This window comes from Myiozetetes cayanensis, unplaced genomic scaffold, assembly GCF_022539395.1.
Source record: "Myiozetetes cayanensis isolate MyiCay16 unplaced genomic scaffold, myiCay2020 scf1, whole genome shotgun sequence".
In the NCBI taxonomy this organism is placed as follows: domain Eukaryota; kingdom Metazoa; phylum Chordata; class Aves; order Passeriformes; family Tyrannidae; genus Myiozetetes; species Myiozetetes cayanensis.
Window position 1 is genome coordinate 60,472,636 of NW_026086604.1, and position 17,411 is coordinate 60,490,046.

A 17,411-nucleotide genomic window follows, 5' to 3' on the forward strand; every position below is an offset into this window, starting at 1 on the left:
AATTATTCTTCTTTGATCTGATATTTTAACAAAATATTTTCCTTTTTGCTTTTTTTTAGGTTTAGCTCAGTCAGGTGCATGGGGTTGCTTTGATGAATTTAACCGCATTGATCTTCCAGTTTTATCAGTAGCTGCTCAGCAGATATATATCGTACTTCAGTGTAAGAAAAAAAAGAAACCTCAGTTCACTTTCACTGATGGTGATGTTGTTGACATGGACAGAGAATTTGGTATATTTCTGACTATGGTATGTCTGTAAATACGTGTAAATGGCATCATTGTGAAAAATCTTTCCCATTTCATTTCCTATTGAAATTTTACCTGTTAAATCACTGGGACTGTCTTTTAGAAAACAGTGAATGTAATTTGAACAATGATTTGGTAAAATAATAAAGATATTATTTTCTCTTGCCCCTATTTTTAAACTGGAACTTAGGACTTGAGGTGCGCAATTATCCTTAACTACGTATTTTAAGGACTTCTTTAGTTGCATATTTGACAGATTGAGATTAAACTCAACCTTCTCATATTTTTAGTCAAAGTCTCTCAAAGTAAACCAGAAGTAGCTGACCACTGCAAGGACTACTGTAGTTGGTCTGGTCAGTGTTTTGCCACCTGTGAAGAACTTTTGACAGCAGTCCTATGAGACAGCATGAAGGAAGCCACCCTCCCACTGGTTCACTGGCCTTCTGAAGATTTATCTTTGGTGCCTGTGGACTGCTTCTAGCAGTGCAGGAGGCAAAGCTGTGGAAAGTATAAGAATACCCTAAAAGTATCTTTGTATCTCCCTCTTCTCAGCTAACTACAAACCAACAACTCAAAATAGGCTCATTTGTCTTTATATTAGGGTGTACTACCTTTGAAAAGGACTCAATGTCATCACTGTAATTTGAAAAGAGGGCAAATTAGTGGCATACAAAGACCAATGTGAAGACAGTTTGTAAAGAGCTGGAAGGGTTTAAGAAGTTATCACTGCACAGTTAGTGACTATTATTGTCACAACGGAGCCATGCAGTAGTCACATGAATGACTTAGACATCTTCAGTGAGAGGTCAGATCCATTAGTTTAAATTATATTCAGCAAGGGCTTGCACTGCCTGACTGACTTCACACTGAAATGGTCTGGGAACTCTCACTGGGGACAGTAACTTCCAGTGCTGGAACACTATCAAGACCCTGAGGAAGTAACCATATAAAACAGCTCCAACAAGATTTGTAAGGTGTGTGTCTATATCTGTGTGCCTTGGACATCTCCAAATAACGTGGGATTCCCCATACTTTATGAACTGTAGTATTGAGGCAACTGTGTAGTTATGTGTGATTGTGACATGCTCAAGTTACCCTTTGTAATCTCACATGTGCTTCTGTGTTTGCCAAATAATTATCAGAGAAGATAAACCTTCCTATTCTGCTTCCATGATATAATGTTTTGGTTTATATACTGCATTTTTTTAGAACCCTGGCTATGCAGGACGACAGGAACTTCCCGAAAATCTGAAGATTCAGTTTCGCACGGTTGCTATGATGGTGCCTGACCGTAGCATTATTATGCGAGTCAAGCTGGCAAGTGCTGGTTTCCGAGACAACCAAGTCCTTAGTCAAAAATTCTATACACTGTACAAACTCTGTGAAGAGCAGTTATCTAAACAGGTAAAATAAATATTTTTTCCAACTGTAAGCTGTCACTGGGAGGATATGTAGACAATATACTTTCATAGAATATACAATTATTTTCACACTTGTGAGCCTATTCATTTTTTAGGGTTTTCAGTTTCAGGTTCCAGGAACAGAGTCTGAAATGATCGTGTTCTTTTTATTTTTCACAGTAAATTGAGTACTAAAGGAAGTTTGTTTTGTGATTCTTAAGCAGAGTGCAGTTACTGGAGAAGTTATGAGGAATGGTGTACATTGCTCTGCTGAACTTTCTGGAGGACACATTTTTCAATGTCTCCACTTTTGAAGGCTAGATCTATTGAAGAGGCAGTGTAAGAATTGTAAATAACTGAAGAACACCTACAAGACACTGTCTTGCCTAGTACTGCTAGAAACAGAAAAGTGCTGTTCTGTTTGGTATGGTGTATTTAAGTAGAAACAAAAATAGTTCCTGCCTTTTGAATACCCTGTGCTGGCTGTCCACTAGAGGGTCTCAATGGGAAATCACATGAATGGTGCATACATTATGGCTCAAACACCTGCATTGGTTGGATCCTGAGGAACCTGGGCATATTGACTACCTTCTCCACATAATCCATCCATTATTTGATTTCAGTTATATACCATGTATTTATTAGTCATTATATCAATTTCCATGTAGAATCTTGGACAATAACAGAATAAGGTAATGGTGCATCATATTTAGTGCATCAGAGTTAAAACAAAACCAGTACAGATTTGGATTTTCTCTTCCTTTCTTCACACTTCTGTAAGTTCCCTCTCAATATATATATAACCAAACTTAATTCCAGTTTTCCTTTCTCTCAGATTTATTTTTATGAGAGAGTTTTATTCACTAGCTTTGTGTTGTAGACTGGCTTTTGACAGGTCATATTTGCTACTGGCTTCCCTGTAATATTGGCCAGGGCATCTCCTTTAGCCTTCATATTAGTTTTCAGGCAATCTGAATCACCTTATATTGATCAGGCATCTCTAGTGTTAGTCCATTTGTTACTGTCCAACCTACTCTCTCAGGCCTGTCATCTGCCTGTGTTTTATAGTTATTAGGGTGCATTTGTCAGAGCTCTCTCTTAAGTGGAATCTGTGGACATTTTTTAGGAAAATTTGTGTATGCACAGTTTTAGCAGTCAGAAACACACCTTGTTTCCAGAGTATTGAATATGCATCTTTTTTTTTTTTTTTTTTTTTTTCTTTCAGGCTTGGCCTCTATAGGTCTAAGTTTTCTTATTGCCTCAATTTGGGTGATGTTTTTTTGTCTTGCACATGATTCTTTCCTTCAGTGTGAAAAAGGAGTGTGGGCAGGCATCAGAAATTTGGCCTTCTACCTCTGGAAAAGTGCTTTGCTCATTTTCTGCTGTCACAGGTGTTAGAAGTGGTTCACTCCTGGACAGATTACTTAAAAATTTAGTGCTCACACCTAAACAAAACTTAACTGTGTACAAAACTTATTTTAAATATCTTAACAGTGTACAATGATTTATGCACAATCATTACTGCAACTGCACAAGGAGTTTCTATGTGCAGTTTGGTCATTTCTGCAGCAGAAACTGCCCTGGAGCCTCTGAGATAGCAAGACTCTCCACTCATCATGTTAATTAACATCCTGAAGCATATAAGTTAGGCTTATCAGTTGGCCTAGGGATTGTAGGAACTGCTTGGAAGACTCTGTGAAACTGTCTGAAATTCTCATCTGGAAAACTCCTGTACCAGTTAGTCAAATTCTTGGTCATGAAGACATGTAGCTCAGTCACCTCGTCTCAGGTCAGTCCTTTTGCCTCATATGGGCTGATGCTAGCAAGGGAGTTCCTTGACATTAGTGAAAATCAATGACCACGTGCTCTGGGTGTGCACATACAACCCTTACACCCAGCTACATCACAATTATGTATTTGCATCTTATATTTATATCTCTATGATAACTTAAATTCCATGGTTCTTACTATGCAAGCCATGATGTCTGCAGGGAATAGTTTTCCATCCGTATTTATCATTTCTTCAGGACCATCTCACATTTGTACAGTATCCATCAGAGAAACCTGCTAGGCTGATCTTTACTTCTAGCAGTTTACCTCGTGCATGATATCCTGGATCATTCCATACTGAGTAATATGAGCCAGGAAGCACAACCTTCTGCAAACCTATGGTAGTATGCTCCTATGTCCTCCTGCCTGTGCCTATCAGCAGCCCTTTGGGCAGTCCTGCTCTTGTATAAATCCATTATATGCAATTATAAAATCAGAGAACAACTGAGTTTAGAAGAGAACTCTGAAGGTCAATAAGGCCTAATAAGGCCTATACCTCTGCTCAAAGTGAAGTCAAAGAGAGCAGGTAGCTCAGCACCTTGTCTAGATGAGCTTTGAATGTCTCCAAGGATAGAGACTGCACAGCCTCTTTGGTCAAGCTGTTGAAGTGTTTGACCATCTTGTCTAGTCACCAGTTTCTCTGTCAGGATGTTATTGGAGACAGTGTTTAAATCTCCTAGAATGCCTCTGCCCTGCTGTGTTGCCTTTCCAGCAGATACTGGGGTGTGTCAAGCCCCTAGTGAGGATCAAGGCTTGCAAAGGTGAGGCTAACTCCAGTTGTTGGGAGAAAGATTAATCAGCTTTTTCCTCATCAGGACATTTGCAGCAGACATCTGCCACAAGGTTGTTCAGCCCTCTAATTCTAACACAGGTGCTTTCAACTGGCTCATTAGCCATCCTGAGGGAAAGCATTCCTACATTTTCACTTTAAAGGGCAACTGTCCATCCAGTCCTCCTGGCCTGTCCATCCTAAAGAGCCTGTATCCATCCATTGCAGCTATCCCACCACATTTCCTTGGTAGACTGTAGCCCCACAACGGCACACAAAGGTTTAATTTTTCCTGTTTTGTTGTCATGCTGCATGCCTTAGTGAACCTAGCACTTCCAGTTGGCACCTGCTTCTGCTATCGTGATGCTGTTCTCTTTGCCCTTCCTTATCTGCACAAATACACTTGAGCTTAGCCACTTCCCATGCTGTTTTGTCATTCCTGATGTCTCTCTTGTCCACTACAGACTGGACTTTTTTCTTCTCAGTTGAGTCCATCACTTCCTCCATTGAATATGTGTTGTTATTTCCCTCCCCCATCATTCATAGTTGAAGTAGTAATGGAATAATTGGAATCACTTGCTAAGGTTCCTCGTGAAGTTTGTTGTAGTCTGGGGAGTACATTTGATGCAGTATGTGATTATATATAGAGAAAGATCTAATGAGTTCATCAGATTAGATATGGGAGTCTCATGAACTGGAAATGTTTCTAAGAGTACAGTGGGATACAAATTGCTTCTGTCTAGCCAGAAAACTAAAATTATAAAGTACAGACAGTCTTTTTTAGAGGCTTATTCAACTACATACTAGGAAGAAATTCTTTACTATAAAGGGTAGTGTGGCACTGGAACAGGTTGGTCAATGAGGTTCTGGATTTCCTATCCCTGGAAATGTTCAAGGCCAGATTGGATGGGGCTCTGAGTAATCCAGTCTAGTGGAAGGTTCTCTGCCCATAGCAGAGGTGTTCAAACCAGATGATCTTTAGGGTCATGTCCAACCTAAAGCATTCTGTGATTCTATGATTCGTATTAATCTACCTTTCCTAGTGGAACTTATTTATTTAATCTCAATGGTGAATTTGAAATTTGAAGTTAAGTAATGCTCAGTATCCAGGCAGTTGACTGGAAAGATCAGGATGACATAAAGAACCAATGCAATAGGAAATGACAGAATTTTGCCTGTTTTCAGCAAGTGCAATATATTATCAGAAGAAAATAAAACAAACAACCATTCACCAGCTGAACTTACGTCCCAAAAAATCTAAAAAGAATTTGCCAGGAGCAATACATTAAGTCCTCCAGACATTTTATGCACACAAATGCAGACTGTAGAAGGAGAAACTCTGACTCACAAGTAGCCAAAGGCACACTGATTAACTCATCTCCTTCAGTAAAGAAAAAAAACACCAGTAAAATAAAAGAATAGTCCTTCGCAAATGTAGGAAGCCCAAGGTGTCCACAAGCCTGTGAAAGAGTTACTCTGACAGAGCCCCCAAAGCTGAATGAATTATTTGTCTTTGTTATAGCACTTCTTCCCTACTGCCTCCTTCCACAAAGCTTCACCCAGCTTAGGGAAAACCATAGAAACTGAAAAGAAAAACCTAACAAAGCTTGAAAGCAAATGAGGCAGTAATCCCTTTTTGAGGATCATCTGTTTAAGGTACTTTCATATGGAGAAAACCACTGATATCCCCCTTTTTTTTTTTTTTTTTTTTCTTTTCCCCATGGAGCAAGTACTCTAAAAATCTCTCGTACTGAGATTTTTATTTTCCCATTTTTTAATTCCTTCTTACAAGAGCATTGGCTGTACCACTGCATTTTGCTCAAGTGCAATCTTTTCCCTACTGTTAAAAGATGTAGCAAGGAAATAACTCATAATCCACATTTGCCAGTAAATTCTAGCTGTTCTGTGCCATTCCTGAAAGGCAAAGCAGTTGTAAACCTAGCAGACTGATTAAGGTATATAAATGATAGTCTCTTTGAACCACCCATCGTGTAGGTCAGTTGGAATGCACCAGAAAACCTGTCTTTAAAAGTAATTTCAGCTTATTTTAAATTTTCTAATAGATATGAAAGTATTTCTTCAAATTTAACACAGTCATCACTTTTATAGACATAGACTCCAGTAAGTTGGAAGAGACCTCCAGAAGTCACGTTGTCCAAGTTCTAGCCCAGCATGGGTCAATTTAGAGCAGGTGGCTAAGGCACTTGTTGAGTTTTGAATATCTCCAAGGATGGAGATATTCAGTCTCTCTGGGTACCTTTTCTGTGTAAAGAATCTTAATAATGCAAACCATTGCAATTTCCCCCATTGAAAATTTTGACCATCGTCTCTTTTCCGCTCACTTAGTCATTCATTGCTAGACTCATTCCAGTATGTTAATGACGGTCATCTAGCAAGGGAAAAAAGAAATGTATCAACCCTTGTCATGATTCCATACATTTCACTAGGATATACTGTTTAACAAATGATACCTGACTTCGTTATCAACATAAAATATGCTTTCCAAACATCACATGATGTTGTTATCTTTTTGTATTAATGTTTCCATTCTGAAAATGAAATTTCCTGGTGGTAAGTGGCTGAATATTCATACCTAACTTTTTCAACTGGTAACAGCTTGCCATCTGATTGAATAACAGAAGAAGAAGCTGGGCAAAGCCCTGAGCGAGTCATTCATTTACCTTTCTGGAGGACAAATAATAAGTAAATAATTTGAGAGAAATAGTTGTGACTCTCCTTAACACTTTCTACTGACAGATAGCTTGCAGTTTCCCCGGCAGTCTGTTCCAAAGTTTTGTTTTCATTGTGGTCACAACGTTTTCACTAAAAGTTAACCTGAATATCCCTTGCTCTATTGCAGTGCATTACTTCTTCCCCTTTCTATTCCTCCTGTCTTTCTCTCTGCAGGTATCTTTTGCATGTTGAAGAATTTTGTCATAACTCTTCCTACATATTCACTCTTCCTACTTCTACAGTAAATTTTTTCTTACTTCTTCCTGATATAGCATGTTTTCTATTCAACTGAAAACTTTAATTTCCTTTCTAATTTCTCTTCAGTAGGGTTCATCTTCAAATGTGGAATCCAGCTTTTGGGCTGGATAGAGGTGCCAACTACAAGAGAAATATCATTTCAACTCTTCTAAAAAGGACTCTTCTATTTTTATTGCCTACTATAATTGTAGATAAGTTATCGAGGAGTTTGTGGCTTCATTCCAATGTCAGATATTTTTCTGCAAAGCTTTCTGCACCTGACTTGTTTCTCAACTCGATGAATAGAAGATGTTACTCTTTATTTGTGCAGTTGGTTGTTTCCATCTTTAATATTTTGCCTTTATTTCATTGCATCATGCATAAATAATGTATTGAATTTCTCTTAGTAATTTTGAACTCTGGTTACGGTCCAGTTCAACAGATAGGTATCATCTACAAACTAAATCAGTAAGTTATTCCTTGATGAAAATTCTGGGGTTTACTCAATGTATTGTTCCAATTTGTCAGCCTGGAAAATAGGGGTGGGGTCTGTGCAAAAGATGCTGGTTTAATTTGTCTTTGTTTCTCACCATCCAAATATATTTTAGTTGGCCATAAATTAAATTATTTTTCCCCAAGTCAAGTCTATTTTGTCTGTGATGTTAGTTAGTAAGTGATGTCTCTGTCTTTATATATGACTCATGAGCTTTCTTTTTATCTTTTTTCACTCTGTTCTGTTGAGCAGGGGAAGTGAAAGAGTAGTTGGATGGGTGGCTGGAGGCTGGACAAGGGCAACACACAATAGATAGTGTCTCAAAAACATTTCTGATTAATCAGAAGGGGCAGATATTCTCCAAATACAATAATATCTTGATTATCTCCTTTCATGTCGGTCTTTAGCATTTAGTCTTCTGAGCAGCCAGCAGTTATGGAGACTTTATAATTTAAAACCTTTATCCTGATAGCTTTCCTTCTAGGATTAGCATCAGTGGTCAAAGAGGAAATACATTACATAACATTTGTATATGTTTTCAAATCTAGTGTTAAATAAGACTTGTATGTTCTGGTATAAGTGCAAAAATTAGTTGAGTATGTTTATATGACTCTACAAATGTTCAGACTGTGCCAGTAGAAAAAGGAAAGATAGTCCAGACCTTGCCTCCCTAAGTCCAAAGCTAGTTAGATACACCTCTAGTATGTACATGGCTGTGGAAGTAAATCCTTCTGTTCTGAATCAAGTTGTTAGGAATCCTTCCACAAAGCAGAAAGTCATTGAGAGCATTGAACATTAAGATAGACTTACATATAACAAATTGTATCTGAATAATTTCAGCATATTTCTTAATATCAGCAACAGATTGGCCCTTTTAGTCATGAATCCCAGAACCGTACATCAAGATAGCAACAGTTCTTGTGCAAGCAGAAAGCAGAGGGCAGTCTGGAGACATGTGGTTTCATTTATGAACTTAGCAAAGTGCTAGAAGATGCAGCTCTGTTACAGACAACTTGTAAAAATGGTAGTCTACCACCAAAAAGGACACTTGGTAGATACAGACATACAGAACTAGAAAACACCTGGAGGATTTGATAACAACAGTAGTGGAGATCTAGTTGAAAAGATGAAGAGCTGTGAATTTCATCGTATTTGAAAGTTCAGTAACATTTATTTATTTAATGAATTTAGTTTTCAGCCCTCTCTTGATTTTAAAGTGTTTGATCTTTATAGTACCAACCGTGTTTATGCATTATTTCAAGGTTCACTATGACTTTGGGCTTAGAAATATCCTGTCTGTTTTAAGAACACTTGGAGCAGTGAAAAGATCTAATCCCCAAGAGCCAGAGAAAACTGTTGTGATGAGAGTTCTGCGGGACATGAACCTCTCCAAACTGGTACTGTAACACTGGTGACTTTCCCCAATAGAGTATTTTGTTTGCATTTTTAAGAGCATTTATTATGCACTTTGAAAAGCTATTTTTCTTCAGTGGTTGGATACATTATTTTGCAGTTTTTAATATGATAAGTGATACATCAATGAGTGGAGAATCAGAATACAGTTACTATGTGAGCATTATTTGTCTTTTAAAGAGACGAAAACACATCAGAAGCTTTAGCTGAAAAAATCATTGGAAATACCATCAGATCCTAGGGGACCTACCTGATCCTCTAATTGGCTCTTGTTTTTAATTCTTGCTCTAAGGAGAGAAAGGAAGAATATATTGTATTAACTTTTAATAATGTCATCAAAGACCCTTCTTAATCCTGAATTTCAATTTATATATTTCTTGGGAGTCTGTTGCCTTTTCAGAACATCGTAAGAATTTCAGTAAGTGAGGTAATTGGAAGCAGCTAACGCCTACTTGTATAGTCTAATGTCTTTCAATAATACTATTTAAAGTATTCATCTTTCTTTTTATTGCTGTAATTAAGAGGTTATAGCATGTCTAGACTCTGTGTATTTACCTTGGGAGCCAGTTTTATGATGAAGTCAATTACTCTTTTTCTGATGTTTGTCTATTCAGTGCAGTGGTACATGTGTTCAAACCAACCTATAGCAGTGCTTCAGTGATTTACAGAAGGAAAAAACTATAAAAATTCTCAGGCAAAATATGATTGGAATAAATCTTGCAAACTTATGTAATAAATGAAGAAATGTTTGTCTGTATATATTGAAGAAAACTATATTGTTAGCATTTTTATAAACTTTAAGTATTTAATATGGAAATTATTACTTGTGATTGCATTGTGTGAAATTCACTTCATAAAACTAGTGGATAATTATAATATTTGCTTTGGAAAAGATTGTATTTTCTACTGCCCTCTTTCAAATGGTGTATTCTTGAAGATTGTTTGCAGCTAAAATAATAATTTCAATAAATAAATAATGTATATCCCCCTACTTTATCTTTCACAGGTGGATGAAGATGAACCTTTATTTATGAGTCTCATTAATGACCTATTCCCTGGAATTACTTTGGATAAAGCTGGGTATCCTGAACTACAGTCAGCCATCCAAAAACAGACAGAGAAAGCAGGGCTTATTCATCATCCACCATGGATACTTAAACTTATTCAGCTGTATGAAACTCAACAAGTCCGACATGGTTAGCATGCTAGATGAGGTTTTGAGACTGCATAAAAGCAATATTTTTTTTTTATTATCTGCTACAGAATGGAGATTATTTTCAGGAAAAATTTATTTTTAAATTGAACAGATGTAATTTTTAAAGCCTGTGTGGATAATTTACTACAAAGCAGTTATGACCTTTTTTTAGTGTGCAATGCACACATAGTGAGATTTTAGCTTTGTTGTGTTACGTTTTTATGGGAAATATGAGTGTGGCCTTCAGTGATTGAAATTTCTGTAGAACAAGTTAAAATGTATACATTAGAATCCAGAGACAGCGATTTTGTTTAGTGTTCTGAAAACAATTGTTGCCCTCAGAGCTCAGTCATGAAGCTCAAGTTTAATGTTACTGTGAGATTATAATGCTGAGAGGATTATCAGAAATAACCTCTCAAACCTTTATTTTCATAGATTCTACCATGCATGCAATACAATGAACGCCAGGGTTGTGGGCTTGATCCCTGTATGGGCCATTAACTTAAGAGCTGGACTCAATGATCCTTGTGGGTCCCTTCCAACTCAGAATATTCTGTGATTCTGTGGTTAAGATGTAAGAGCTGTGTAAGTTCAAGTGGTTTCTTTGTGATTGATTCTTGCCATTTATACTGAGGAGAAATAAACCTGCCTCCTGCTGGACCAGGGGAGTTGGACAAGACAACCGCTCCAGAAGTTCCTTTCAGCCTCAACCATTCTGTGATTCTATGAAAGTGCATTTTTACCGTGCACAAAATGATACCCTGTCCTAGGAAGGGTATCAAAGACAGTAGTAAATCCAGGTTTACAATTCATAGCTGAGTGGAAAAAAAAGTATCCCAGCTTTGAAATGCCCCCCATGCCACTAACCTCTAACAACTAATGGCTTTTTATTATAATAAGGGGAAAATATAAAGGAAATGTAACTAAAGGAGAAAATATTTATGAAGATGTCATCCTTTCTTATTCTCCCCTATCATGTAATAATGAAAGAATAGTAAGCTTAAACTGATAAAACAAATAAAAGGAAATACTCATTCACATAGCACAGTATGAACCCTTAATGCCTCAAACTTTTAATTCAGATTATTGGTTAGACGAAAGAACTGGTTCATGCTGTGCAGAATTAATAATTTACATCCAGATAGCTGGATTCGTATCAAACCATAACTACTTCTATATAAGAACCATGGAAATTTTAATGATTTCAGTCATCATTAAATGTACCTCTTGTTAGAAGAAGCTGTTTGATCTCTTAGACACCACAGATTCACTGTTCCTCAAAAATCTTCAGGATCCACTGTGACATTCTGCTTAGATGCCTCTTCTCTCTACACATCCCTACTATTTCCAGGTCACGTAGTTCCAATTGGCCAAACAGTTGGATACTCAGGCCTTTCTATGACAGAAGTTACTGCATGGAGGGAAGAAGATTATTTTCCTGACTTCTGTTTCTCCTACTTGCTGATGCTTGGCTTTATGGAGAGGTTGCCATGGGATTTTAAAAAATCAAGAAAAAAATCTCTAAAATGTATGATTTCTCTTAGTTGAAATAGAGGCAGCATGTGCACATGAAGTGCTTGTACAGACACACATACACACACACACAGACACACAGACACAGACACACACACACACACACATCCATGGAGATTCAGTGCATGGATCCTGAAATCTGTTTGGCATAACAATTTTAATTGAAATACCATTGAAAGCAGCAGAAAGGCCATTCTGTTAACATTGAATTATTATTAGATTTCCCCATATGTAACATATGGCACAAGGAAGTGATTTTCTGGGTCCTCAGATTGTTTTGGAGAACATCCCACTCCCTTTAGTTTTAGAGAAAACATCAAGCAATCTGGATTGTGTTGGATTGAGTTTGTAACTAGGTTTTGGGATTGTTCTGTTGGTACCTATGTTGAAGAAATTTTCAAAGCCAACTAAGAATTGTGTTGTCCAGTTGCCTTTAGGGTTAATAGGAGTTGTCTAGCTCCCTTAAATGACTTTAGAAGTCTCAGTTTGAATGTTCCATCAGATTTTGGATGGATTCTGGGCCTCTTGAATAGGTGATCTAGAAAACATAACGAAAAAAGTTCAACTGTAGGCTCAATTTATTGTTGTGGACATGATTTATTTCCCTCAGGCAACGTAAGTATACACTGATGAAATTAAGTGTTGTTGCTGTTAACTGGTTTTACGTAAGAAAGATGTATTAAAATGTCAGCATGGATGGATGCAGGTACATATTTTTGTTACTTTTGCTTCAGAAAGATATATTCAATTTTGTGTATCATTGGAAGTTAACCATTCTCATTAAATATATTTAGAAATTACTGGTTTTGTTTGCCACCAGTCATGTCAATGTCATTGCATGCAAACATCAAAAGGCAGTTGTGTTTTCTCATTAGAAAAAGGAAAAGAACTGCCTGAGGGAGGATACAGACCCACATAGGCTTGCCTATCATAATAGAGCAGACATTTGTAGAGGCCTTTTAATAATATTTTCAAATTCTGTTTCAATCAACATTAAATGGAGTGAGAAACATCCTTTTGTATTGGCTTTTGGTAAAACTAAAACAAAGATCATTGATGCAATGAACCATTAAATGGTACCGTGACATACTGACATTTCATTTTAAACCATGTTTGTGTTGTTTTAAGGTATCATGACTCTAGGTCCAACTGGTGCAGGAAAGACAAAATGCATTAATATTTTGATGAAAGCAATGACAGATTGTGGTGCTCCTCATAAAGAGATGAGAATGAACCCAAAGGCAATCACAGCTTCCCAGATGTTTGGTACCCTTGATGTTGCTACAAATGACTGGACAGATGGTATTTTCTCTACATTATGGAGAAAAACTTTAAAAGCAAAGAAGGTAATGGATATTGTATCGTGATAGTTAATAAGGACATTTAATACTGTTTCCATAAGGTCTCATTACCTGTCATTTATCTGAGAGATCTTCCACTATTGAATCAAATGGGAATATGCAGTGTTAGTTTAGCTTTGTGTCTAGTGAGCTCTATGTACACAAGAGTCAGAATTACATATATATGCCAGATAACACTAGGCTTCCCAAGCATCTGAGGTTCCAGAATTAATTTGGAAAATATTTTAAGGGATATGCTTCCTTCTGTAAGCAGGTGGTCCTACCATTCAAACACAAAAGCAGGATCTGTTCATGTTTTGAGGACAGGAAAGTTAATTTTCTCCTGTCTGATTTTGTGTCATTACCACTGTTTTTCACTAGTTATATGAGAATGTAGGAGGCTTGGGTAAGAAATCGATATAGGCATTTCCCAATTCTCCTATCAAACCTGCAGATCATGTTTCATGGAATCATGATTACACTTACATCTTCTGAAAAGTCATTCAGTTCTCACTTGGAAAATGGGAAGCCTTACATGAAATACTTGTATAACATCCCACAAGGACTCACTTTGTGCCTGTGTCTGTGATTGCATTGTATGGGAAATTTTTTCATTCATCTTGATGGATGCTAGGCTGGCTGATGCACTTTTGTAGGAGAAAGATACAGCTTTATGCTTAGTACAGTGCAAATCAATTTTTGGCACTATTCTTTAATATCCTTCTTTTGTTTGACACAAGACAACAAAGGAATCACTCAGAAAATGGTAAAAATTGCATTTCATGCTGAGCACCAAATTACGACTCATTATTTATATCCATGAGTACATTCTCTGATATTAATTAAATGTGTATTTTTGGTCAATTCAGTAAAGCTGCATGTGTGTGTCTCTCCTTTTTTTTTTAGGGTGAGCATATCTGGATAGTTTTGGATGGACCTGTTGATGCAATATGGATTGAAAATCTGAACTCTGTTCTGGATGATAATAAGACCCTTACTTTGGCCAATGGAGATCGTATTCCAATGTCCCCCAATTGCAAGATTATTTTTGAACCTCACAACATTGACAATGCTTCCCCTGCAACAGTTTCTCGTAATGGGATGGTCTTCATGAGTTCCTCTGTGTTAGACTGGAAGCCTATTCTAAAGGCTTGGCTGCAAACACTACCTGTTACGTACTCTGATGTCCTATGGAATTGCTTTAATGATGTATTTCAGGTACTGAACTAACCACTTCTGGGAAAAAAAAATTGCATTTCTTATTCTTTATTTAATGAAGCATTGTTTCTTCCTAAGTGTTTGTTTTGTTTTTTTTTTTTTTTTAATAATTCACATCTCTTTGTTTATGTTAAAAAAAAAAAAGAGAGAGAGAGAGAGAAAATCATCTCTAACATTAATGAATGACTGAAACTATAACAGATGAATAATTTGGATGTTTTGTTTTGTTGGCATACTTTAGTTGGCAAAGAATTGTTAAACCTGTGATTATTTTATATTGCATATTGGCAAAACAGATACTCTCTTTGCTTGTAATTGTTAGTGCAATTTTAATTCTTGTTAGGATGCACAAATGAAGTGTGTAAACTTGTTTGTTTTAAATACAAGGAAGTAAATGCAGAAAGAAATTAAGCTAGATTTACTCTGGTAAAACAGGAATGCATTTGATCGTTTAGTTATTTTTAAAAGACATGCTCTAATTTGGATTAATCTGGGATAGTGTGTGTGTGTGCTGTTCTGTGCTGTTCGGAAGCTCAGTGTAGGTGACTGTAGTTGTCTCTTACGATTTCGTTATCCATGTTTCTCCTCCAAAGGAAATTTTTGAAATGGCATCTCTTTGATACATTGTTTGACTAAGTTGTGTTCAATCATTAGATCCAAAGCAAGAATTCTAAATGTTTTTCCATCTCCATTTGGCCTTGGCTTACTGAACCATTAGGAAGGTTTCATAATATTATGGGTCGTTTTACTCAGTAGTGGGTATAGAAGCATAATCTCAGTAGTATACTTTTTCAATTACATTGAAATATTTTTGCTTTGGAGCTTTTTAAACAAATAGTTATGTCCTTGCAATTCTGTCACTGTTCTTATCTTTTCTTATCTTCTGATTTCCTCAACATCTGTGAAGTAACTGCAACTGCCCATGCACTTGGGTTTCCCATCAGCTTGCTCCTACCCGTTTATCTGTATAATTGGTGTTGGATTTCACAGGGGTTTCTCCTGTAATACTTTTAATTGCTGTTATATTTTTTAAATACAGTTTTTAATGAACTTTGAGTGACATTTCAGAAACAAATCAATGATAAAAGCAATGATTGATATAGGTTTGGAATGCCCTGAATGTTAACAAAGGTCTTCTTACAAATATTTTTCATTTCAGTGCCCATTTACTTTAAATCCAATCTTTAACAAGCTATTCATTTTGTTCTATCTCCAAAACATAATGATCTGACATAGTATTTACTGCAGCAGCAAGAAAAACAATTCTCAGAATGAATTTTAAAATATGCTTCCAAAGTAATGTATATGTAGGTCAATTTACTGCTTCTTTGCCACAATTCTATTTATATTTTATGCTACAACTTGCTCTGAAAACATAATAACAACATTTAAAATGCCCAAGCCTGAAGCAATAGCAATAAAGCCCAGAAAAATATGTATTTTATTAGAGTGAGAGATGAAAATGCAGTGAAATATGAAGTTACTTCAGTGCTGAAGGCTGCGTTTAGAACTATCAAAATGTAAATGAAAGCTGTCATGCTGGCAGTTTTCTTTCACTTTTAATGTGCTGTCTTTGCTTCTCAAATAATAGAAACAATAAAAGTGATTTTACAGATGAGAGTAACACTACTTTTGTGTTCACATGTCTCTTTTTATAGTTATTATTTTCTCCTACATAAAAAAGTTAAATTCAAACCATAAAAAAAATTATAAAATTCAAAAAGAAAATTTTTGAAATAATGCATCAGCATTGGTAGTCAGACCCCAAGTATAGATCTTGTTGAATTTAATGCTAGTATTAGGAAGAGAATGGATATAAACATCTTACAAAAATCTGATTTTCAGAGAAAATGAAGATTAGGCTATAGATGGAAATAGAGTAATCAAGGAGACTCAGTCTTTAAGTAGACTTTAAGAGACTTTTTGAAATCAATTAAAATTCCACCAAAATAGATGTAAGGCAATTGCTCTAGTAATTCCAATTTGCTTACAAGCAACTCTCATATTTTATGCTAATCAAAACAGTATTTGTCACTGAAAGTCTTCATGTTGGATAAAATCATTGTTAATAAAGGTACAGTAAGGAGCAGGAAGGAGGGAAACGTTAGAAAATAATAGTTTTGAATCAGTGGCAAAAATGTATTTATTCTTTTCATGTATGTTATAAATTACATTCTAAGTCACCAGCATATATATAGATATATACACAAAAAAGGTCAGGAGGTAGTCCAAAGACAAGGATAGATTAAAAATAACACCAACCCAAAAGACAAAAGACAAAACCCCTACCCCAAACAACTCCCCAAACGAACCTTATTTTGATTTATTATTATCTTAAGAGTCCTTTTGTATTTCCACAGGATTTTTTTAAAACAGTGATTGAGGGGTTGGATTTTCACCCTCCTTTTCTTGTCAGCAATGTTTCCTGCTTAGCAGTAATTTCAAGTAAAAATCTCTAGTCTCTTAAATTTAAAAGCTCTGCTGACACTTCCTTGTTTGTGAATGATGCTGCTACCTATAAGCAATAGATTTGCTTAGCTAATGGAAGTAATTTTCTGAGACAGTTCCAAAGAACTGAAATAATCAAAATAATTATATAAGTGGTGTTATTAAGTTTGTCTGCGAAGTGTGAAGCTCAAACCAGTGATGGATGCTATGTGAGTAACTTAAGTTTCAGCATGTCTACATATTGTTTAAATGAAAAAAATCTAGTAGGAACTTAAGTTTCAGATGTGACTAATTCCTCCCTCCATGTTAAATCTCACACCAATCCAATTTGTTTAAAGGCTGGTATTGCCTCTGGAGCATAGAAATGCATATATAATCCAAAGAGTTTCTTAAATATAATACTTTAATGTTGTTGTTAAAATTAATATTACAAATATTAATAACTTTAAATTATTGCATTATTCTTGTGCTTGTCTTGAATATGTTACTAACATACTGTCCTGAAGAGTGTTCTAGAGTACAGTGGGTTCCATAGCTATTGTACTCTGTGGAAAAG

General features: G+C 36.1%; 1 protein-coding gene across 1 annotated transcript in view; it reads left to right on the forward strand.

The window, feature by feature from the left end:
- LOC126642910 (dynein axonemal heavy chain 5-like) overlaps positions 1 to 17,411 on the forward strand; it is a 154,754-nt gene that overhangs the window by 56,571 nt on the left and 80,772 nt on the right. Inside the window, 6 exon segments of the mRNA XM_050320941.1 lie at positions 60 to 247; positions 1,456 to 1,650; positions 8,971 to 9,105; positions 10,128 to 10,317; positions 12,978 to 13,195; positions 14,096 to 14,407. Coding sequence (XP_050176898.1) covers positions 60 to 247; positions 1,456 to 1,650; positions 8,971 to 9,105; positions 10,128 to 10,317; positions 12,978 to 13,195; positions 14,096 to 14,407 — 1,238 coding nt within the window.